This window comes from Marmota flaviventris, chromosome 2 (genome assembly GCF_047511675.1).
Source record: "Marmota flaviventris isolate mMarFla1 chromosome 2, mMarFla1.hap1, whole genome shotgun sequence".
Classification (NCBI taxonomy): domain Eukaryota; kingdom Metazoa; phylum Chordata; class Mammalia; order Rodentia; family Sciuridae; genus Marmota; species Marmota flaviventris.
The window spans coordinates 123,207,198-123,231,358 of NC_092499.1; the positions used below are offsets into that span (position 1 = coordinate 123,207,198).

The following is a 24,161-nucleotide window of genomic DNA, read 5'->3' on the forward strand; positions in this document are numbered from 1 at the left end:
TCAAAGGATTTTATTTTTGGTTTTAGAGATTGAACCCAGAGGTTGCTTAACCACTTAGCCACATTCCCCACATTCCCTTTTTTTTTTTTTTTTTTTAGATACAGGGTCTCACTAAGTTGCTGAGGTTGGCTTTGAACTTGAGATCCTCCTGCTTCAGCCTCTGGAGCTGCTGGGATTATAGGTATTCTCCACCATGCCCGGCCTTGGAAGTCAAAGGACTTTATATATAAAGCCTAATAAAGTGGATGACAGGAGATTGACTCAGAGAGCCCTCTCCAGATGAAGGCTGAGGTCGGGCTGTGGGCAGAGGGGCCAATGTCTGTCCTGCTTGGCCTCCTTTTGCCCCTGCAGCATCTCTGAGCATCACCTTAGAGTCCTACATCTAGAGAAGTTTAAGACCCCCTGTTCGAAGTCAAACCCTCATGTTACCAGCGGGGAAAGAGGCCATCATAAGTCTTGTTCTCATTTTCCAGATGAGGAAGTGAATTCAGACTGGTCTTGTGCAAATCACCTGGTCCATTAGTGGTGGGGTCCAGAGAGAGCCTTGGGGAATTGATCCCAACCCAACGTCAGTTACTCATTTCTAATTATTAGGAAGACTCCTAAAATGCCTCCCATCTTTGAGTGTGTGAGCACTCCTGGATGTGAGAGCCCTTGATATTGTGGGGAGTGTGATAGAGCCTGAGGTGGTCGCAAGCATGTCCACAGATTGACACTCCTGCCTTCTGAAAGCAAAGGCAGATGGCCTTCCTCTTGCGTGTGGGCTGAACTTAGTGATTTGCATCTAATTAAAAAAATAAAGCAGAAGCAATGGTGTGCTATTTGGAGTCTGCAGCCTGCTGCTCGCTGTCTCGTTGTCACCTGTTCTACAGGCAACTGTCATGTCATGGGGGGAGGTGCACGAGGTCCCTTGAGCCCCAAGGATGCATCATCTCGGAATGATGAGATGGTCTCTGGCCCAGTGAAGCCGTCAGAGCCCTGTGGCCCAGCAGATGTCTTGACTGCAAACCCATGAGGGACCCTGAGCCGAGACCACCAGGGTAAGTCACACCTGACTTCCTGACTCACAGACTTTCCTGACCTCCAGCTATTCCACTGGGAATAACTTGTAACACAGCAGCAGATAAATAACACAATAACGGACCATAACAGAGAGTTGGCCATGTGGCTAATTGATATCTCAGATGCTTGTAGGCAGGGAGCCCCCTGGGAGGCAGAGGGGCACTGCAGAGGGTCCAGGGGACGTCCAGGCTGTGGATCTGCTTCTTGTTCAGCTCTTTGGTGGCCTTGGGAGGCTCCCAGACTTGCTGGGAGGTCATTAGCTTGGTCATCTTGGAGGCCCCACAAGCTCTAACATTCTCCTACTTGAGGCCCAAACAATTCTTACAGTAGTTTGCAGATTTGTGACCCGCTCCCTTCAGAATGGACTTAAGGTGTCCTGTTTCTACCTGCATGATTTAAAGAGCAGTGATTTCAATTTCAGCTCTTGGCTGTTGGAGGCCATCTGGCATAAGTGACTAAACACATAGAATTTGCCGGCAGACTGCTTGGGTTCAAATCCCAGCTCTGCCACAAGGATTCTGTCCACTTCCTTTATCTACAGATTGGGGAAAGTGACAGTGTCTGCTTCAGCGTCTCTTCTAGGAGTTAAATACACATAAAGAATCTGGGATAGTACCTGGCCTGCAGTAATCATTATGCAGGGTTTGCTATTATTATCATCATTACAAGTTCATTATTATACGATTAAGAGTGACAATGGTGGATACCTATTGAGCACTTATTGTGTACCAGGCATTGGGACTCCCTCACTTAATCCTCAGGGCATTCCTGGAAAGTAGGTATTTTCACACCCATTATGCAGATACGGAAACTGAGGCTCAGTGAAGTCACCTGATTTGTCTGAGGTCCCACTAGGATAGAGCAATGCTGGGACTGGGCAGTGCTTCAATTCTGTGTTCTTACTAGTATGCTAACTAACTTTCAAAACTACAAACAAACCAAAACAAAAACCCTCAAATAAAACAAAATTAACCAATGTAAAAACATGTGCTTTCAGACTCTCTGAGCAGGAAGCTGCTTCCAGGTCTCCAGGGTAACCTGCCCATTCGGACTCTGGCTGCTGGGGAGCAGACCCCTGGCCTGGACAGAGAGCTCTGGATTAGAAGCTCCAGAGCTAATACATAAGGAATGCTTTCCTTGGTACACAATTTGGTTGGAACTGGAGTATTCAATATTTGTAAATTAATTTCCCCTTGTGCAGCCAACCAACTAATTTGTTGACATGTTAACAGAAGCAGTGTATTTCCCAGGCCTGATCTAATAGCTCGACAGGAGGTTATGGGCCAGGCATCCAGGGTCCGGAAGAACAGTTTCCCCAATGCTCTGACTTAATTAAAGGCACCTTCTGGCCCTTTCCAGGCTGCAGCATGTTCAGATCCGAAATCCAATCTGCTTCCATGAGGATGGACATGGTGTTGGGAGAGAGGTAGCTTTCTAGAACTTGTGCTTCATGATCAAGAGGGCAAATTTGTGGACACCATTGGCTTACTGCTAAGTCCTCTGCACAATGCCTCTGTGAGGACAATTGTTTCTGTTTGACAGACAAGTGCAGACTGGGGCAATGACTTTTCTGGACCTGGGAGCCAGGTCCTGAATTTGCATTTGGAACAATAGGACAAGCAATGTGCCACATTGGGGAGCAGTAGATTCTGCTCAAGCCATAGGCCTTCCAGCAGAGGTGGTGTTTGAACAGGCCTTGAGTGACATGAGGAGTTCAGCCAGGGGAGAAAGAAGGCCTTGCAGCTGGGTCAACAGCAGGAGCAAAGGCCCTGGGGTCTATGAGGAAGCAGGAGGGGTCTGAGATGCTTCTTTCCCTACATGTTTAGGGATAGATCAGGGAGTTGAGCATGTGCTATGAGGTCCTGTGTGTCCTGAGGGCAGGTCCTGTAGGAGCACAGTCAGCAGCCTTCAAGGGCCACCAGGACAGTGTTCCTGTGATGGAGGTGAGGGTGGCTCAGAAGGGCATTTAAGGGTGTCTGTCTGAGCAACTTTTGGTTAGAGATGAAAGGCCCTGGGTGCTGCTCTGGCCCTCAGCCAGGGGTGGTCCTCCACACACACACACACACACACACACACACACACACACACACGTGCGCACACACTCACACACACAACTATATACACACATCTGGCTCCTCTGTAGGAGAGTCTTTCATACTCGACTTTCTATTTCCCAGGACTCCTTTGGTGGAAAACCCGCTGTCTGTTCATTCCATCCCTCAGTTGAGCCAGGCCCTGTGTGCCTGCTCTTGTACTCACAGGTCCCAGACACCATCTAGTTTCCCAGCGGGGTCAGTCCCAACCCTGTGGTCAGGGTGGAGCCTGCGTGACCGGTGGACCTCCAGCCCTGGGGGAGGTGGCATCTCCCTTACCTTGGTCAGGTGAAGTTTCCCTCCGGAGCCTCTGGTGCAGATAATGAGATGCTTTGAGAACAGGAAGCACTGTCGCTCACCCTCTTTCTTTAGGGACAGAGACCCCAGGCGTCCCCTCGTGATCTTGCCCTTTTCCGACATGGGCACCTGGATGAGGGAACCTGCGGATGGAGGAGAAAACCTGAGCCCCCTCCCAGGGCGACCGTGAGCCCCTGGCCCTGGTTTGAAGGTTGGGGTGTCAGCAGCAGCAGCAGTGGCACAGGGCCATCCTAGTTCCTGTCAGCAAATGCCTGGGGACTCTCCTTCCAGCCCCTCCTCGGTGTGTGGTGGGGTGGGGGAGCCACCAGAGAAACTATGCAGGGTCCCTTGAACTTCCAGTCGGGGGGCCAGGGCCTTGGCTGCAAAGGAACCCTGAAGGGCTCGACCCATGAGGCAAGACTGAGGCTGCGTCAGGTCTGAGGGTGGCAGGGGCCGGACTAGTGGGGAGCTGGCTGCGGCCCCAGGGATGGGCAGGTTCCATCACACTGCCACTCTCCCGCCAATCACAGCACTTAGCTGCAGAGCCCAGACTAAGCCGAGTCCTCACAAGGTGCACCAGGAAGCCATTACTGGGCAGAACAGGTGGCTGTGAAGAGACCCATTTGCTGTCCCTCTTCTGGTCCCACCCTGCCACACATGCTCCACGGGCCTCCTTCCCCACTGGTCTTGGGATTCAGGCACACAAGGTCCCCGGTGGGATCTGACTAGGGCGTGCCTCCCAGTTCCTCTTGTCATTGTCTCCAACCTCTGTGACAAACTTTATTCTAGGTCACATTGCCCTAAATGCCGCCCTGGGCCTGGAAAGCCTTCACTCCAGTGACACCATGACCTCTGTCTTCTCCTTCAAGCTCCACCTGTGCTGTCGCCTGGGGACAGCCATCATGGATGTGCTTGGCCACACTCAGCCTCCCGCCTCAGTATGTCCACCTGGGCTGCTTCCCCGCTTCCGTCTCTTTCTGAGTCTACACAGGGGGCTTCTGGAGGCAGGGGCTGGCTCCTTCTCTGAGCAACCCCAGAGCCCCATGGAGGCCTGACCCGGACAGTGCAGGGGTCACTCACTGCTGGCTACATGACTCACACATGGGAAAGGGCTGGCTGGACCGCCTGTCCTGTCTGCAGTCCTCCCCACTGTGTGTGTGGGGGGAGCTTTGGCTCAGGTAATGGAGCAAATTCTCAGTGTGTGAGGGCACTGCCCACTCCAGGAGGGGCCACATTTTGGGTCACTTCCAAGACAAACCCAGTCTGAGGTTCCTTCTGAGAGGCCTATAGATACCATGTGGGGTGTTTCTTGCATAGAAAGCACCCAGCACAGGACAGGGAGGCCAGGAGACCGGCAAGTTTGACTCTAGGCTCAGCATGTCACAGAGTGAGCCTGGGGAGGGCCACAGGGGCCACAGTGGGTCCTGGGAGCAAAATTCCAAGGACACCAGATCCATCCCAAGGACAGCAGGGCCAGAAGCAGCTGCATGGGCCATCGGGAGGCTCTGGTAAGTTTTTCACAGTCAGAGTCTCTGGGCTGGGTAGACGGGGCTCTGGAGGCCCATCTGGAGGCAGCAGTCCCCTCTGGGGCATACGAGCCGGAGCTGAGTCTCCCACAGAACATGGAAGTTGAATGAGATGACCTTCAACTGTATTGCAGCTCTGAGGTCCCCAAGCTGGAAGTCAGAACCCTGGGCCAGGGCAAGCTGCACACCTGATCCTGCTGGAAGGTAGGCTGGGGCCACAGGGAGGGAAGCCCTTCTACCAGGAGACCCACTGTGGACACCGCCTTCCCTAGATGCAGAGGATGGTAAAGGACGGGGGCCGGCCCAGCACCCACCTCCTCTGGGTCACCGAGAACGCTTGTGACCCACGGGATGAATCGGCTTCCGTCCTCATCCCCTGTCTCATACTTTCTCCCCCCAAAGGACATGTCAGTGTTTACAACAGAAAACCCAAGGCCATCTGGGCAGACTCGTGTTTACCTCGGGAGAGAAGGAAACTGTGAGGACCAACCATACCCGCGCCTGGAGGTAGAGATTCCATCATCTGCAATCACCGCAGCAGGTTTGGGCACAAGGCAGAGCAGCCAAACCAAGTGGCGGTGTCCCTGAGTGTCACCTCCCTCCCACTGTGGGGCCAACTGGGGGTGGCGGGGGGAAGGGGAGTGCAGTCACTGCACCTTGTCTCACGAAGGTCTGGCTGGTGTCCAGGAGGATCTCACAGCCTTCGATGATCATGCGCTCGATGGCCAGGTTTTTCCGGATGTTCTCTGTCTCACTCACTTCGTCATGCATTATTCTGTGGCAACAGGGGTGACAGGGTCAGAGGAAGGCCACCCCACCTCCCAGGGAGGACAGAAGGCTGGGTCTATGGCCAGATCTAAGAAGAAGGGCCAGGAGCAGGGACTCTCAGGCGGGCCTCTAGGCATGGGGGGGGGGGGAAGCGGTGTGCCTCTGTGAGCACCCACTGTGTGCCAGGCATCTCACAGGTGCCACTTCATCCTTCTGACACCCTGAGGAGCCAGGGGGTTTATTTCAGAAAAAAGGCAATGAAAGCAGTTAGGAAGCAGGCCTGCTATACTTCAAAGTCGGAGCCATGTAGATCAGAGACAGCAGGCCCAGCCCCAACCCCAGGAAGGATGCGGGAGAATGGGGACATCATTTTTTCATTACCTTGCCCTTCATCCCCTTCTGTTCTTACTCTCAGTCACAGAACAAAGCTCATTCCTACCTCAGGGCCTTTGCATTTACAGTTTTCTCCTCCTGAATACTCTTTGCATATCCTTTTTTCTTTTTAATATCCCCCTCCCATTAACTCAGGAGTGCTCTACCTTTGAGCTACATTCCCAGCCCTTTTTGAAACAGGGTCTTGCTAAGTTGCTGAGGCTGGCCTTGAACTTGGAATCCTTCTGATTCAGCCTTTGGACTTGCTGGGATTATGCACCACCACACCTGGCTCCTGATTTTTATATGGTTGTCTCTTCAATGTTGCTCAGATCCAGGAATGGTTATTTTTCTGTAGTGCCTGGTAACCCAGCTGGCTCAGGGGAAGACCGGTTCCAGCTTGCTTCCCTGGGCTCTGGCCCTTCTGGGAAGGAATGTAAGCCACTTTCATTTGTCCCTGTTCTGATTTCTTGCAATATCCATAATTTCCAGGAGGTAGCGCCATTTAACTGCTTTTTAAACAGCATTGGTGGTAAAAGATGGGTGTTGGAGGCCAATATTGCCTTGCCTTGTTTCTAGGATTCTTAGGAAAGTAGTGAGTAATGTGTGTGTGTGTGTGTGTGTGTGTGTGTGTGTGTGTGTGTGTAGGGGGACTCTGGAAAAGTATTCCACTTACTTACTCTAAGAAGAGCACAAAGTCTTTTGAAATCCTACAATTTTAAGACCACCCAGGGGCAGGTTGATAAGTGTGGCTTAGAGTTCTCTTGCAGATGCCATCCAGGTTAGCCCTCACAAGGATGAAAGATGACCGCACTTGAGCGGTCTCTGTGATGCACTGAATCAGCATGACCTTGAGCAAATTACTCAAGCCCTCTGATCCTTACTTAGTGCCCTCATCTGTAGGATGTTGGGATGAAGATGGAAGAGAGAATATTTCAGGGACCAGCCCCAAGCCTGGCACTTGGTAGGTGCTGTAGTCAAGGACAGTGATCATTGTCTCTGTTGTCACTGGTGGAAAATAAATATCAGTTTTTTCCCCCCCTGGATGGGGACTAGCATTTCAGGCATGAACTCACTCAACAGTTTATCAGTCTGGGGCATCAAATGGAATCTTTTCTTCAGGAGCCTCAGTTCCTTCCTAGAGAGGGACTCCATTTTGAAAGAGCCAGTGGTAATGAGATCTCTTGGGGAGGGTGGGGAAGGCTGTACTCGATAAAACATAAAGGGGAGATTGTAAAATAGCAAAACTCATTTTTCCTGTAGGACATGAACAAACAGTAGCTGGCGAGGATAAGTGCTGCCCCAGGCTGGGGTTTGTGATGGGGACCCTGCGTGAACATAGTTTGAAAACTCTGGGGGGCTTCTGGGGGACCTGGAAGTGATGCCTTGGGTTATTAGTCAGGATATAGGGGTTTAGGATAGAAGGAAAAATTCAGGCCTAGTCCCTAGAGAGGACCAGTCTTTCTGAGCACAGCTGGGGAGGGGGTTGGCCATCTTGCTGGCTTCCTGCTGGACAGAGAGCTTTCCTCAGCTGCCCTGTGGGAGGGGGAGAGGAGAATGAAAGGGCTGTGCCATTCCTATATGTCACCAAGGCTGGGTTCTGGTCAGGCATAGGTGGAAGAAAGCAAGCAGGCTGCAAACCCAGGATCGGAGGAAAGAAGATCAGGGTCTTAGGCCTTGTGCGCCTGTACCCATTTGCACCAGGGCAGGGCATTCCTCCTAAGCCCTCTCCCTTGGACAAGGGTGTGCAGGATTTGGGTCCCTGGGCACTGTTCTTTCTTCCTTTCTGCCAATGATTTTGTTCCTCTGCAGGCTCACCATGCAGAAGACATCCTGGTCCTGATTCTCCAACCAGAGACTGTAACTCAGCTGGGTATTGGAAGGATCCAGGGAAGGCTGTACCCCGGTCCAGCCCGTTCCTTCCTCTGTGCAGCTATAAGCAGTGGCCTGACTGGCTGTCCCCTGTTGTACTCAGGAAGCTGTCAGGGGACTGAGTGGACCCCACCCCCTGAAGACCTACCTCCTTTGCAGCCTATGCCAGCCCACTTCTGACCACAAGGCCCATTCTCATGTCTTGCTTTCTTCCACCTCCACACAGTGGAAGCCCTGGGAAGCCCTGGGACCCAGTTTTTGGTTCCTGTGTTTTTATCCTTAAACTCACTCCCTTGGCCATCTTACCAGTGCTGTGACTTTAAATCCCATCTCCAAGCTGATGACTGACAATATCTCTCAACTCCAGACTCCAATGCCCTTCCTGCTTGCCCCCTGCACTTGGACATCGCATCAGCATCTTCAAGTTCAAGGTGCTCCCCAAGCAATCTCCTGAACTCCTCCCCATCCCCCTGCAAGTCTGTCCCTCCCGCAGTTTCCTCCATCTCAATTAATAGCAATTCTACTCCTGGTTGCTCAGCCCAAAGTTCTGGAATCACCTTGACTCTATTCTTTCTTTCACCTCCCTCCCCCAATCTAACCCATCAAGGAATCCTTGGTTCCACCTTCAAGCTACATCCCGAATCTAACTCCTCTCAGCCTCCACAGGCACCACCTGGTGCAGGTTGTCATCACCTGCTGCCTGAGGTGTTGCAGAGCCTCCCTTGGGCTGTCTGCTCCTCCCCTTGCAGAGGGAGGTCCCTTTGGGTGACAGTGAGCCAGGTGAGGGACTCTGAATGAAAGACCAGGAGGACCAGGAATTGGACAGCCATGGGCTTATGTATCACTGTCACCACTTGCGGCTGACTGGAGCCTTGGGCACATGAATGCCTGTCACCCAGGACCCACTCTGGCGGTCCTGCCACTCCAGGTTTTGATACACTGACAGTGAAGAACAGAAGAAATGGGCAGAGTCCCTGGGCAGCTCCTTCTCCTGGGAAATGACCCAAGGGAGTGTCCAGAGCCCTTCCTCAGACCCCACCTGTGCAGGGACAGGGCCCCACCCATGCCATCCCCACTTAGTGACCACCTAAGCTTAAGATGCTAACCCCAGAGGTTACTCCAGGTGACTCAGCTTGGAGGGGCCCCACCCTCACATCCTGGAACCCGAGGGTCATCCTCAGCGTGCCCCACTGCTGCCTGGTGCCTGCAGGCAGGGGCTCACCTGGACAGCTCCTCCAGTTTGGACTTGGCGTAATCCAGGCTGTTGCGCTCCACGTGCTCATGGGGCGTGTGGGCCAGGAGCTCGTGCAGCGTCAGGATGTACCTGGGGATCTGCGGGCATCAGGGGAGAGGCAGGGAGATGGGAGGTAGCGGGGGATGGAGCAGAAGAGGGATGGGGCAGGGAGCAAGAGAGAGACCAAGTGGACAGACAGGGATGAAAAGCAAGAGAGGCAAACACAGTGCTCTCAGCGTGGGCGCTTCCACCACCCGACCACAGATGTGCTCTGACCCTGAGGAGCCTCCGTGGCCTGTCTGGGCTCTGCTCTGGCAGAAGGCAGGGCCTGGGTGGTGGCTTGGGAGCCAGGAGTAAAGGGTCCCCATGGCTGTCTCAAGAGCTGCCCCTCACCTTCCCTCACTGCCCGAGGGGACAGGCCTATCAGTGGTCAGCTTGCTCTCGCTGTCAGGGTTGGGGGCTGAGGGCTGACCCTACTCCATCTTCCAGCCAGGACTGGGGTATGTGCCAAGGACTGTGTCCTCTCAGCTGCGGCCTTCGAGTGTGGCTCCCAATGCCCCCTGCTTCCCCCCAGAGTGCCCTTCTTGCTGGCAGGCCTGGGGCAGCCACCTGGAACATGGGGTAGGTGAGGAAGGTCTCCAGGGTCCTCTCCTCGCAGTCCGGCTTGGCCTCGTAGTGCTTCAGCAGCTTGTCAAAGTCGCGGTTCTGCTTGCAGTGCGCCAGGATCTGCAGGCTGTACTGGTGGTTGCGCACGAACTCTTGGTAGATGTTGAGCATGGGCAGCAGGATGTCGAACAGGTCGGCTGGAAGGAGGGTGGGGTCAGAGGGTGACTGACGGCACCCTGGGAGAACCTATCCTGCAGCCACTCATGTGGCTATAGAAAGATCCCTGCCTTTGGGGGTGACAAATACCTCTGCCCTACTCAGAACCAGAGAGGTGGGCTCAGCCACTGGACCACATTAGAATCACAGATGTTTGGAGACAAGGCTGTCTATGTCACACCTGTGAGAGGGCATGTATAGGGCACGTTGTCAGGTGTGGCCTGTACCCCCTTCAGAATCCAGGTGCTCATTCCCCAGTGGCCAGGAGTGCTGGTGGCTGGGTTCCCTCTGGGAATTCCTTTCAACTGAAGGAAGCTGCCTTGCCCAGGTCCTACCCATCTCATATGGTCCCCTGCATGGCAGCCTGGTTCTTTGCTCCACCTATCCCATGTCCTCACTTACCCACCACTGTCATTGCTGAGGGTGCTTCCAAGAGCCCCCGTCTGAACCCTGCAGTCTTCGACAGAGTGAACCATCTGAAGTCACAGGGTCAATCAGAACTGGCCTGGAGCTGGGTCTCCTGACTTCCCCATTCCAAAGCCTTCCCACCCCATCCTCCCTTAGACCCTCTGTCTGTCAGTCCTTGTCCTAGGACCTCCCAGGTTTACCTAGTGGTTCCCTTATGGCCCATTCTATCGTGGGTATAGACCTTGTCCTCCCAGACCCCCAAATTCCAACCAGTCTCCTTAAACCTGCCCTCCAACATTTGACAGGATGGGCTGGAGCCCTGTGGAATTTTCCCTTATGAACTAGGTTTCCCGCCGTAGGCTCTATGTGACAGCTCCTAGAGCAGGCGTCCCACTGCCTGGTAGAGTGTCTGCTGCAATGTGACTGCAGGAGAGGCAGACCCTGTCTTTCTGGAGACACTTCTTATTTGGAACCCAGAGAAAGGCAGGGCTGTTTGCTTTTGAGATACACAAAAAGAGTGCCCGTCCAGAGGCCTTCTAGCTGGGGCTTGGAGAGCTGTGTCTGATCCGTGTCAGTGGCCTGCACTCATATGAACCGTCCCCTCCTGGAACCGTCCCCTCCTGGAACCGTCCCCTCCTGGAACCGTCCCCTCCTGGAACCGGTTTCTTGTCTCCAGAGTGGAGATGCCTCCAACACTCATCTTTACCTACCCAACTGGGAAAATGCCAAAAGAAAAAAAAAAAAGATCATGCCTGGTGGGTCACGGGAGCAGGACCAGGTCCTGCCATCCCTCACTCTGGGTACCCGGGCAGTGCAGTCCTTCTCGGACCACAAGTAGACAACAGGGTTGAAGCCAGAACCTTTAACACATTTATACCTTTTCATTTCAGTGATTCTACTTTTGGAAACCTATCCCAAGAAAATGGCCTCTAACATGGAGAAAACTTCATAGGCAGAGACAATTATGTCTGAAAATAACAATTTGGAACAACTCTAAAAGCCAACAATGAGAGCCAGTTGCACAGGATAATGGTCACATGCAGGGAACACTGAGAATACTGTCAGTCCTTGTCCAGCGACACTTTCCTGAAGCATTAATATGGTCAATAAAAATCTTTCAGCATGAGAAAGCACTTCTGTTAAAATGTTGAGCAAAAAAAAAAGATCAAAACAACTCTGCAAGAATCACACTCTATAATTCAGCATGTTTGCAATTATGTAAAATGGGGAAAAAAAAAACCCTTAGGATCTATGTACAGAAGAAAAACACTGGAGTGTTTATAGTGGATATCTTTGAGAAGCAGAATTATGGGTGATATTTTTAAGCTTTTTCTACTTTTCTGGGTTTTCAAATGTTCTCAAATGGGCATATGCACATTATTTTTAAAAAGGGAAAAGTGGATTAAAAAAACTAAAAATATATTACTTCCTCTTAGAAATATGACTTGTGACAACTTGGCTGTCTTCTTCCACCACCGTCGAGGGTGTCTGGGTTTGTAGGGTGACACTCTGATGCTCTGGAAGGACAGAGCTGCCCCTGTCTTGGGGGGTGGCATCAGGAGAGGGATGGGCTGGGGCATCTTCGAGGGCTGGCTACTCACCCAGGACCAGCGTGGGCCAGCTGGAGATGCGGGCCTTCAGGCCTTGGTAGAAGATCTGATGCAGAAACATGATGGTTTCACTGAAAGAGAAAGCACAGCGTGAGCTCTGGCCAGGGACTTCCTGCTGCTCCCAGGCACGTGGCACTCTGCAGCGACACTTTCCTCAGGGGAGACTTTCTGTGAGAACTCCATCAGCTGGATGGACCAGACAGAATGTGAGGCCCAGCGCCAAACAAATACGGGGCCCCTTGTGAAAAAAGGACTAAGCACCTCAAGATGGGGACTGCAGAGTGTTCAGCCAAGCAGAGGGTCACCTGCCTGTGAAGAGGGTGGAGGTGGGGGTTGTTCTGGCCCATGGTCTCTGAGTCTTCTCAGATCCCACTTGTGGGGGTGCCCCCTGAGATACATGGAGGGAGCCAGGGATCTGTAGGTAGTGGCCCTGACGATGTGAAGATTCAGGGCGTGGGACCCACTCAGGGCTCAGATCTGTCAGCCACATGACCCCAGTGAGGGGCTTCCTGCCTCTGAAGTCCAGTCCTTCTGTGTAAAACAGGAGGGTGAAATGAAGAAGCTCCTGCAAACAATGGGTGACGTAAGTGCCACGGGTATCACAGGTGCCCAGCAAACGCTGCCCCCTTTTCGGACTTTTGGTAAGTCTGAAAAGCCAAAATACCCTGCTTGGGCACTCCACATGTGCCCTGGGAATGCGGTGTTCTTATTGGCAGCTAAGCCCTGGCAGGGAAGGCCCCTGAGCACTCACTCCGTGGGCATCAAGCTGGCCTTGGCCCCTCCCTGCCTCTTTCCATGCCCACTTCTCTCCAAGAAGCTGGTCCCAGAGAACAGCCTGAGCCCTCTTCTGCCCAGACAAGCTGTGAGCACAGAGAGAGCACCAGAAAGAAGCTACCTTGCCGTCTTACCTCCCTCACTGCTGCCAGCTCTAGCTCCCAACACCTGGGGACCTGGGGGTTCCCCCAATGTGTCTGGGAACTTCACAGTGCACCCCATTTACGGATAGAAAAACTGAGGCTCAGAGAGGGAGAAGGAAAGCCCCTGAGAGTCACGGGCGGTCCTGGCCCTGGCCTGTCTCCCTACCCCGGGAATGTTCTCATCTTTCTCTGCCACATTCTCCACGGCTGTGCTCTCTGTTCCCTCCCTCCTCTGTGCTTCCCCAGTGCTGGTGTTTTCCACTTTGGGAGGCAGTCCTTGGATGCTGCCCCTCTCCCAGCAGTCTGTGCTCTGACAGCCACTGGAATCCCCAGGTCTCCCTGCCTCCGCACAAGAGCTGGCAGGGAGGGGCTGAGAGAGCGGAGAGGCCCTGAGCTGCAGCGGAGGTGGAGGAGGCTGTGCCCAGAGGGGCCCCTAGACGTCAGAGGCTCATGACCCCGGTGGGCTTGCAATGTCCAGTGCATCCTGCTATGTAGAGAGACAGGTGGGGAGAGGCAAGAGGGGGTGGGGAGGCTAGGGATAGAAGGAGCAAGAACACACACCTCCAGGCTGAAGGGCAAAGCTAGGAACTCCCTTGTGTTCCAGAGAACGTATAGAAGGAAAGGAAAACTTAAAGACTGAAACAAGACCTTTTTTTTTCCTAAGTAGAGAAGACTTTTCCAGTTCTTATTTCAAAGTGTGGATCTTATCATTACTGTGAGTTGTCATCTGTCAACTCCCTAAAGCTCCAAGTAAAAAGGGTCCCTCCAGGGATAGCAACACTTAGCAAGGCCAGTTTCCCTCTGGGGTGGGCCTCAAACTAGATTATGGAATGAATAAACTTGTACCAATTTTAAGAAAAAAATTTTGACCACCTGTGAAGATCCTTTAAGACTAAGACACTCAGCCAGGGGTTCAGGAGAGTGTGGAGGGGACAGAACCAAGAGCATCTAGGCTGAGTGGGTGGCAAGGCAGTCACGGGACTTTCAGGAGTTCCTGACGGAGCCATACGTAGGATCCTGACATGTATCTAGATCTTTCTAGATAACCCTGAACACTGCTACAACAAGATTCAGGGAAGCCACTCCCAGGCAGTTGTGGCAAATAACTGTGGAGGACTCATCAGGGAGGAAATGAACTTTCTTCAATTCCAACCCTGCTCAGGCTTGCACAGAGCAAATCAGGATCATCATGAGCTAGAACCACAAAAATACACAGGCATGCCCTGGAGATATGGCAAGTTGGGCTCCAGATGACTATAATAAAGCAAACAGGTCAATAAGGCGAGTCACGTGATCTTCTGTTTTCCCCAGAACAATATTGTTCTGTTGACACTATACTGCCATCTATCAAGGGTGCAACAGTATTGTCTTAAAGTGTACATACTCTAAAGTCCTTCATTGCTAACAGATGCTCATGATGATCTCAGCCTTCAGTGAGGGGTATTCTCTCTGCTGCTGGAGGGTCTTACCTGGCTGTGAATGGCTGCTGACCGATTAGGGTGGTGGTTGCTGAAGGCAGGGGTGGCTAAGGCAATTTCTTAAAACCAGACAATGGTGGAGTTTGCAGCATAGATAGACTCTTTTCATGAAAGATTTCTTTATAGCATGCGATGCTATTTGATGGCATTTTATCCAAAGAACTTCTTTCGAGATTAGAGTCAGTCTTCCCAATCCCTGCTGGTTGCTTTATCAACTAACCTTATGTTAAACATTCTAAATCCTTTGTCACCTCAACAATGTCCTCAGCATCTTCTCCAGGAGCAGAGTCTATCTCAAGGAACCACTTTCTTTGCTCATCCACAAGCAGTAAACCCCTGTCCTATCAACAGATCACAGCAACCCAGTCCCATCTTCAGGGTCCACCTCCAGGTCCAGTGCTCTTGCTATTTCCACCACATCTGCAGTTTCTTCCTCCACCGAAGTCTTGAACCCCTTGAAATCTTCCATGGGTGTAGGAATCAACTTCCTCTGAATTATTGATGTTGATACTTGGATCTCTTCCCATGAATCATGAGCGTTCCTATTGGCATCTAGAATGGTGAATGCTTTCCTGAAGTTTTTCCATTTACTTTGTGTTTCCATCATTTTTTGTGTCATTGTGATCAAAATTCCTGACAACAACAACTTAGAGGAGGAAGTTTATTTGGAGCTCATGGTTTCAGAGGTCTCAGTCCGGAGACGGCTGACTCCATTGCTCTGGGCTCAAGGTGAGGTAGCACATCATGGGGGAAGGGCCCAGAGAAGGAGAGCTGCTTAGCTCATGGCAGGGTCAGGAAGCAGAGACAGAGAAGGGGCACAGGAAAAATGATCCTTCCAGGGCCCACCCCCAGTGACCCAACTCCTCCAGCCATGCCCCACCTGCCTATTCTACCACCCAGTCCATTCAGACTAGGATGGACTGATCAGGTCTCAGCTTTCACAAGCTAATCATTTCACCTCTGAATATTCTTGCATTAACAGGAGCCTTTAGTGGACACCTCATACCCAAACCATAACACTTTTCCCAGAGGAATCACTACTAATGTCAGTATGCATTTCTTAAATAAAACAATTTGCAAGTCAAAACAACTCCATGATCCATGGGCTGCAGACTGGATGTTGGGTTTGCAGGCATGAAAACAACATTGGTCACATTGTACATGTCCATCAATGCTCTCAGGTGATGGGGTACATTGTCAATTGTGATATATATATATATATATATAACTTTTATGTGGTGCTGCAGAATGAACTCAGGGCCTCATGTGTGTGAGGCAAGCGCTCTACCACTGAGCCACAATCCCAGTCCAACGGCATAATATTTTGAAGGGAATCTTTTTTTTTTTTTCCTTCTGAGCAGTAGGTATCGACAGCAGACTTGAAATATGCTGTAAATCATGTTGTAAGCGGGTGGGCTGTCACCCAGACTTCATCCATTTGTTGACAACAGATAGAATAGATTTAGTATAATTTTCAAAGCATTAAATGAGCATTGGATTCAACTTGAAGTCCCCAGTGGCATTAGCTCCTACCAAGTCAGCCTTGTCTTTTGAAGCTCTGAAGTTCAGGCATTGACTTCTCCTCTCTAGCTATGAAAGTCCTAGATGGCATCTTTTTTTCAGTAGAAAGCTGTTTCATCTGCATTGAAGCTGTTTTGTGTAGCCACTTTCACAGCTATCTAAAGTCGGCTGGATAACTTGCTGCAGCTCCCACATCAGCACTTAGCTTCACCTTATTATGGAGAGGGCTTCTTTCCCCCTAAACCTCACGGACCAATCTGTCCCAGCTCTACACATTCGTTCTGCAGCTTCCTCACTTCTACCCATCTTCACAGAATTAATGGCAGTAATTGGGGTCTTGCTCTGGATTAGCTGCTGGCTGGTTTGGTCTTCTATCGAGAATGCTCAAACTCTCTCTGTATCAGCAATAGGGCTGTTTGCCTTCTCATCATTCACGTGTTCACTGGAGTAGCACTTTCAATTTCCTTCAAGAACTTTCCCCTTGCTTTCACAACTTAGCTCACTGCTGGGTGCAAGAGGCTTGGCTTTCAGACTACGTCAACTTTCAACAGGCCTTCCTCACAGAGCTTAAGCATATCTTGTTTTTGATTGAAAATTGTGACATCTGTGTCTCTTCCTTTTACTTGAACATTAGCGGCCACTGTAGGGTATTGTTATATCTCAAGGATTAGGGAGGCCTGGGGAGAGGGAGAGGGGCAAAGCAAGAGCCATTGATGGAATAGTCAACACACTCAACATTTATCAGTGAAGTCCACAAACTACCAAAACAGTAATATCCATGACCGCTGATCACAGCTCAACATAATAGACAAAATAATCATAAAGCCTGAAATATTGCAAGAGTTACCAAACATGACACAGAGACACAAAGTTAGCATATGCTGTTGGAACAATGGCTCCCACAGTCTTGCTCAACACGAGGTTGCTACAAACTTTCCATTTGTGAAAAATGGGACATCTAGAAAGTGCACCAAAGCACAGGGAAATGAGGTGTGCCTGTACAGATGAGGGCTCCATCTTCAAAGTGCAAATATGGTCCATCATATTTGATAACAGGGAGAGAATGTCACCTGCAATCATTTTTTAAAAAAATTTATATTTTGGGGGGCTGGGGATGTGGCTCAAGCGGTAGCACGCTCGCCTGGCATGTGTGCAGCCCAGGTTAGATCCTCAGCACCACATACAAAGATGTTGTGTCCACCGAAAACTAAAAAATAAATATTAAAAAATCTCTCTCTCTCTCTTTAAAAAAATTATATTTTTAGTTGTAGATGGACATAATATCTTTATTTATTTATTTTATGTTTTTATTTTTATCTGAGGATCGATCCCAATGCCTCATGCATGAGGGGCAACTGCTCTACCACTAAGCCACGACCCCAGCCCCCACCTGTAATCTTACTTTCAGAGATTACCATGGTTACAATCATCTTGACTAGACTTGCTTTTAAATAATCATTGTTAGTGGGTTGCTTGAACATTTTTATTATGTATTGACAATTTGTATTTCTTCTTTTGGGAATTGCCTGGTTAAACTCATTTCTATTTTCTCTTATTAATTTTAAGTAACTTTCCCTGTTAAGCATCTAGTCGACATACATGTTGGAGACATTTGTGCTGGGCCATTTGCCTGCTGGTTTTGTTTGGTGGTGATGTGCTGGGTTTTCAACTTGCTTGTGGAGTGTGCTGTTTTCTTTCTGCCTCTGCCTCAGGCATTGGTACACACATCTATCCCTGTCTTATTTTATTGTTTCTTTTTTTGAATTTTATTTTGTGGTTCTGGGGATTGAGCCCAGGGCCTCATGCATACTAGACAAGTGCTCTACCACTGAGCCATACCCAGATCTTATCTAAATTTTATATGTAACTAGCCAACTAGCACTTTGGTGTGTGATGAGAATAGGGATCTAAGTACAATATTCTATTAACATTAAACAGGGATGAGAGGTGGGAGGGAAAGGGAGAGTGAAGGGAAATTGCATGGAAATGGAAGGAGACCCTCAGGGTTATACAAAATTACATACAAGAGGAAGTGAGGGGAAAGGGAAAATAATACAAGGGGGAGAAATGAATGACAGTAGAGGGGGTAGAGAGAGAAGAGGGGAGGGGAGGGGAGGGGAGGGGGGATAGCAGAGGATAGGAAAGGCAGCAGAATACAACAGACACTAGTATGGCAATATGTAAATCAATGGATGTGTAACTGATGTGATTCTGCAATCTGTATACAGGGTAAAAATGGGAGTTCATAACCCACTTGAATCAAAGTGTGAAATATGATATATCAAGAACTATGTAATGTTTTGAACAACCAACAATAAAAATTAAAAAAAAAATAAGTACAATCTTCTCCTTAGTTTGGTGAGCCAATGGCCCAATTTGAATACATCACCTGTTTCCTAAATTCTAATCCACTCTGGAATCTGTACTTTTGTTTTACTTTAATGATCTACTGTCTACTCTGGTATTAGTCTCAGGCTGTTTCCATCACTTTATATCGTAAATCTTAATATCTTTTAATCACAGGTAGGAAACATTATTATTTCCTTGTGTGCATTATTCCTTCGAATTAACTTTGAAAACCTGTTGCCAGCCTGTGTTTTCATTGGAATGATATTAAATTTGCAAAAGACTTTGGATGAAAATGGCATCTTTGGTCATGGACATACTAGGGTGCGGGTACATTTCTCTCCTTCCTGATGTCCTGGTTCGTGCCCTCATTGCTCAGGTCCTGGGTTTATTCTTGGATAGTTTCTGTTCTTGTTTCAGAATTGAATGCAATCCTTTTCTCATATTATATTTCCTAAGTATTCCTTGTAGGTGAAGGGAAAAGCTATTTTGATTTTTTTTCTTTTAACAACCTGGACTCATTGCAATTTTCTTGTTGATTCTGACCTCTGATCTACCCCATAGATCTGCTCCTCCTTCACGGGCTTCTCATTTTACTGAATGGCAGCGCCATCCCACCTGCCTCTCAGGCAGAGCCCCTCCTCCTCCTTCACCCCTACATGTAGGCCATCAAACTGCTGATGCTGTTCTCTGCTCTCGATTACCCCTGCCACCCCTGTCGTCTCTACCTGGACTGTTGTTGGTGGACCCCTAACTGCTGTGCTTCCAGTCTTGCCCTGGTCCACCACATTTGATTCTCCACACAAGCAGATTCATCTCTTAAAAAATCTAAATCAATCACATGGAGTGGCCTTTAGTTGGTCTTCAAAGCTCCGCAGCAACCGCCTCAGTCGGTCTATGGGCTGCTCTCTCTTCCCCTCCCTCCTACCATTCTGACCTTATTTCTGGTCCTGGAATTTGTCAAGCATTTTTCTGCCTGAGGCTATTCCCTTTACTTGTTCTCCCAACTGTTTTTTGGCAAAGCTCCTTTATATGGGTTTGGGGGTGGGGGGCAGAGAAAAAAAGGTAAGGGGAAAGATTGTGCACATGCAAATGTGCTTTTTTTAAAAAATCAAATTTTGGTAAAAAGTTTTTTTTTTCATTTTCCGTATCAGTTTAAGTAGAAATGATTGATTCTTTTAAAATGCTAAGCAAGTGGGACCCTAAGGGGAACATAGCATGCAGTTTCCCACTTTCCCACATGTATGCAACCCTCTGAAGGTGGAACTCCTCCTACATCTTGCAGAACCAGTGTTTCATTCATTCACTTAACACATAGTTGTCAAGATCTCCTACTGGCAGACCTTTGGTGGGACACTGGTCTCCCTGCATTTGAACCCCAGTAACTTTCCCCACCAAGGTTGTTGGGCACACATTCTAGAGGCCCTTGTTTGTGTCATGTGGGCCAAATCTGGCACACACCTGTTTTTGTACGACCTGAGAACTTAGAATAATTTTTACATTTTTAAATGGTTGAATAAAGTCAAAATAATATTTGGCAATATGTGAAAATGACATGAAATTCACATATTAGTGTGCATAAATTTTTTTTTGTTTATGCCAGAGCCATTTGTTTATGGATTATCTATGACTTCTTAGTTACTCTAGGGGCTCTATGGCCCCCAAAGTTTACAATATTTGTCACCTGGCCCTCTGTTGACCTCTGGTGTTTACGAATGATGCCCCCTGAATTGTGTAGTTGGTACAGCTGTATTCTAGGACCCTGTCCCCACCCAGTGAGTTCATCGTCTAGTGGACAATCCAAACACACACACAAAAATCATTATTTAGGTGTGACATAGGCTACAAAAAGGACTGCAGAGGGACTCTTGGAAGTGTGTAATCAGGGGACCAGTTGATGGCAAGGGGTGTGAGGGGTGGTCAGGGACATGACATCCAAGGAAACAAAGAGATGAGAAGGAGATTGCCCTGGGAAGGACGGTAGGGTTGAAAGAGTATCCTGGGGTGCAGGGGGTGGTGGCCTGCCTAATGACACAGTTGGGACCCTCTCACCTCATTCCTTCCCTGAGGGAATGGAAGGAAGCCTGACTACTCAAGGCCAGTCCAAGGTGGGGCAGTGACTGAACAGGACAGGAGCAGGTCTCTTACCCTGCCCCTCCTCTGCCTGTTGCATTCTGCCATTTACTCATGGTGGCTTTAAGTGCCTTCCCCTCTCTACTCCCCAGTCCATGCAGACAGGAGGAATTGACTGGGGCATGGTCCTCCCGGGAGCCTCATTATTTCCCAATCCAGGCTCCAGGTAGCCCCTATCAATCAATCACAGCAGCATCAAGACACAGACCCCATCCCCAGTAACTGGGTGGGTGTCTCTCATTCCAGGGCATCGCCTGTGGTTCCCAGCACTGGATACCAGGCCTGTCTTCTATGACAGTGAAATAACCCAAGTCTATAAATAAGCTCATTGTCTTAGTTATACAAAGCCCACTGCAGGTGTGGCTTTCCAAGGTCTCTCCCTTTTAGGAGAACACAATTGACCCCTTCCCCCGTTCTGCCAATCTAGAGAGAGGCCTCTGTCTTCCTCAGGACCACTGTTAATGAGCTCCAATAAATTAAACCACCAAATTATCATCAGGTTTCTAATGTGGCTGTCCATTTCCACCTGGAAGCAAGCCTAGGGGAGAGGTATGTGCAGAAATACTTTCCACTAAGTGGGCTGGTGGCCTGTGCTCCTGGCATGGGATACCCAGATGCCTGTGCTGTGGCCTGAGGCAGGGAGGCCAGGGTGGTTCCTGCCCTGGATCCTGCCCCATAGCATTTACAGTAGGAGGGAATGCTGGGCTCACATACGGGGAAAAATCTAGAATAGAGAGAACATGCAGAGTCCTGCCCCATGATGATCACACTCCTTAGAAGAATGGAGATCATGGAGAGGATTCTGGCCCATGATTTAACAAGACGCATGGTGCAGGAGGATTATGGTCCTTTACACAAAACAATTCAAGCTTAAAATCTCAGCTTCCCCATTCCCTGCCCACTGTGCTGTGTGCCCGTGAGAACCTCCCTTTACCTCTCTGAGCCCTGGTTCCAGCCTTCTGGGGAGTCTCTGAGGATTGAAGGCACACAGGCAGGCTGAATGTGGACAAGGAGCACAGCATGAAGTGAGTCTCACAGAGCACCACCCGAGGGTGGAAAGTGCCCCCTACAACACTCAGGCCTGTACCATGCTGGTGGGGCTGTGCTAAGCGAATGAAGAAAATTCCAGTTGTTCTTTATGCTCATGAGATGCATGGAGGTTAAGACAGGGAGGACTGTGCTGTCCCTGACTGGCCATATACTGAGGGGATCATGTGGCAAGCACCTTCTAGCTCTTTCACCCCATCCCTGATCCCTAGGGAAGGAAAATTCTCTGGCTCATTCCTGTTTGAGAATGGGGTGGGGGGCATTTGGAGGGAAGAAGCCACTTGTATCAGACTTGCACACATTGAGAGGACCACTGACTCTTTCTGCCTAACACATAGTAGGCCCTTCATGTCCCAGAGTTCCACATCTGTAGACTCAACCACATGTGGATCGAAAATCCTGGAAAAAACCCTGCAGCTATATAGAGATGTTTTTCTTATCTCTATTCCCTAAACAATACAGTATAACAATTAATTATACAGAATTTATGGGTATTGGGTATTAGGTATCATGCCATCTGGAGATGATTTAAAGTATACAGTGGGATGTGTATAGGTGGAATTCAAATACTGTGCCTCTTTCTATAAGGGGATTGAGAGTCTTCAGGTTTTCATATCTGTGGGGATCCTGGAGCTGTGGTAGGTAGAACGGGAACTTCAGCAGTTTAAGAACTGACAGGCTGTGGTTTTGCACATGGACACACAGCAGCTCTGCTTACTGACATTTAACCCTAGAGACTTGCAGTGGCTAACAGGTACCTCTAACAGATAACCACAGTAGCAAAAGGAGGAAACAAAGCAACAGGGACAGAACAATCCCCCTTTAGGCTTGGTGGGTGAGCTGAGTCCCTAGGTCATTGACAAGCTTGTGCCCATATGCACCCTCCAATAGAATTGTACCAGTTCCCATGCCTTGATAGATCCCAAACTTGCTTATGTGAAAAAGTAAAAGCCCAGCTGAGCTTGGGACTCAGACTTTGGGAATTATCCCTCTGGGCTGTGGCACCATTAATAAAGTGTTGCTTCTAGAGCTCAGTGTCCTGACCCTCATTTCCTGCTACAGAACCAAGCCCCTGAAAATGGAGAGAGAGGACTGTAGAAAGACAATAAATAAATGACTTTAGCTAATTTTCAGTGTTGAACCAGGTTTGCATTCCTGAGATGAATCCATTTGGTCAGGCTTTTATTTCCCTTTTTATACACTGCTGGATTCACGTTGATAAGATTTTGCTTCTACACTCATGAGAGAGATTGGGCTGCAGTTTTCTTTTCTCATCATGCCTTTGTCTGGTTTTCATGTGAGGGTAATACTGGCTTTATAAAATGAACTGGGAAAGCTCTTTCCACATTAGCTTTGAATTTGATTTCTTGCAGGTGTGTTATTATGAGCACTTGGGATATGCTGAACTTGATGCTAAGTGTTTTACACCAACTCTCTCATTCGTCTTTCTGATATCTGTAAGTGGCAGGTCGTGTTCCTGGCCCAGCCATTTCTGATGACCTCTGGGGTCCATATTTTGGAGGTTGTGGGAACTGATCTGACCGCTGCTACTGTGACTGGAGTCAATGAGATTACAAAGTGACAACAGCAGACCTAGGATGCCTCTCAGAAAAGGTTAAAATAGACCTGGCAGAGCATTAGCAGACGAGCAGGAGTGGCCTCTCTGTGCAGAGATTCTCCACAGACAAGAACTCTGTTCTTTTTGCCCCTAAAATTCAAGCCAGGCCTGGGGGTGTTGCTGTTAGAGAAGAGCTTTGTATGCTGAGCAGGAGAACAGCACCCCGGCTGAACAGAGGGGCTCTCTGGAAGACGGAGTTTTGTAAGGAGCTTCTCAGTTGTGGAAGACACAACTGATTCCTGTTCTAGGTGGCACAGGAACTGCCCCAGAGGCCTTGAGGAGAGTCACATCCATAGTGTCACTGATTGAGAGCTGGAGATCTTAGAGGGCATTGCATCAAATAACCTTTTTACTGCTTCTGGAAAAGGCTGCCTTTCTAGATTCTTCCTGTGATGGAGCTCGCTTCTGTCTGGTACTTTTTCCTATGGTGCTCTGAGCCTTCAGCTACCCAGCACCCCACAAGACACCAAGGCAGTGCACTCAGTGCCTCTGGCTGGCAGGACAGGAGGGGGCCTGGGTCTCCCTCCATGGCCATTAACCTCCTCATCAGCCTCCACTCTTCCCCTATAATCACCTTCCACAAGGCGGAGAGGCTGAACACCTTGCCACAGACACGACCATGACATTCTCTGCCTCTGGTCCTTTGAATGTGCTGTTTCTCTCCACTTGTGAAGTTCTTCCCTCTTCCATGTCCTTCATGATCAAGCTCAGACACCATTTTCCTTAGGGAGCCTCCTTTAGGGTTCTTATTCCATTTCATTAAAAAAAACAAAAAAACAAAAAACATCTGCTCAGCTGTCCGTCCCTAATGGTAGGGGCCATGTGGCTCATCTCATCTCCACATCTATGGGCCCAGCACACAGCCAGGTGCTGTGGGTCACTTGCCTTGTTTGCTAAAAGGATGGAGTGTTCTTGCCCTTGGTGGGGCCACTGGTCATCAGCCCTTTCCTTCCATCCTGAATCACTGCTGGACCTCCATCTTGTGAACCAGTTTAAAATGACCACAGGAGAGGGGACAACAGGCCCTGGTAAGTCCC

At 49.5% G+C, this 24,161-nt stretch overlaps 1 protein-coding gene across 5 annotated transcripts in view; it reads right to left on the reverse strand.

Annotated features, from left to right (window-relative positions):
- Window positions 1–24,161, reverse strand: part of Rasgrf1 (Ras protein specific guanine nucleotide releasing factor 1) — a 105,588-nt gene that overhangs the window by 40,743 nt on the left and 40,684 nt on the right. For all 5 annotated transcript variants that reach the window (XM_027922980.2, XM_027922968.2, XM_027922966.2 and 2 more), the window contains 5 exons: window positions 12,056–12,135; window positions 9,834–10,027; window positions 9,213–9,322; window positions 5,635–5,753; window positions 3,435–3,595 (listed from right to left, as the gene is read on the reverse strand). In XM_027922980.2, coding sequence (XP_027778781.1) covers window positions 3,435–3,595; window positions 5,635–5,753; window positions 9,213–9,322; window positions 9,834–10,027; window positions 12,056–12,135 — 664 coding nt within the window. The remainder of the gene's footprint in view (window positions 1–3,434; window positions 3,596–5,634; window positions 5,754–9,212; window positions 9,323–9,833; window positions 10,028–12,055; window positions 12,136–24,161) is intronic.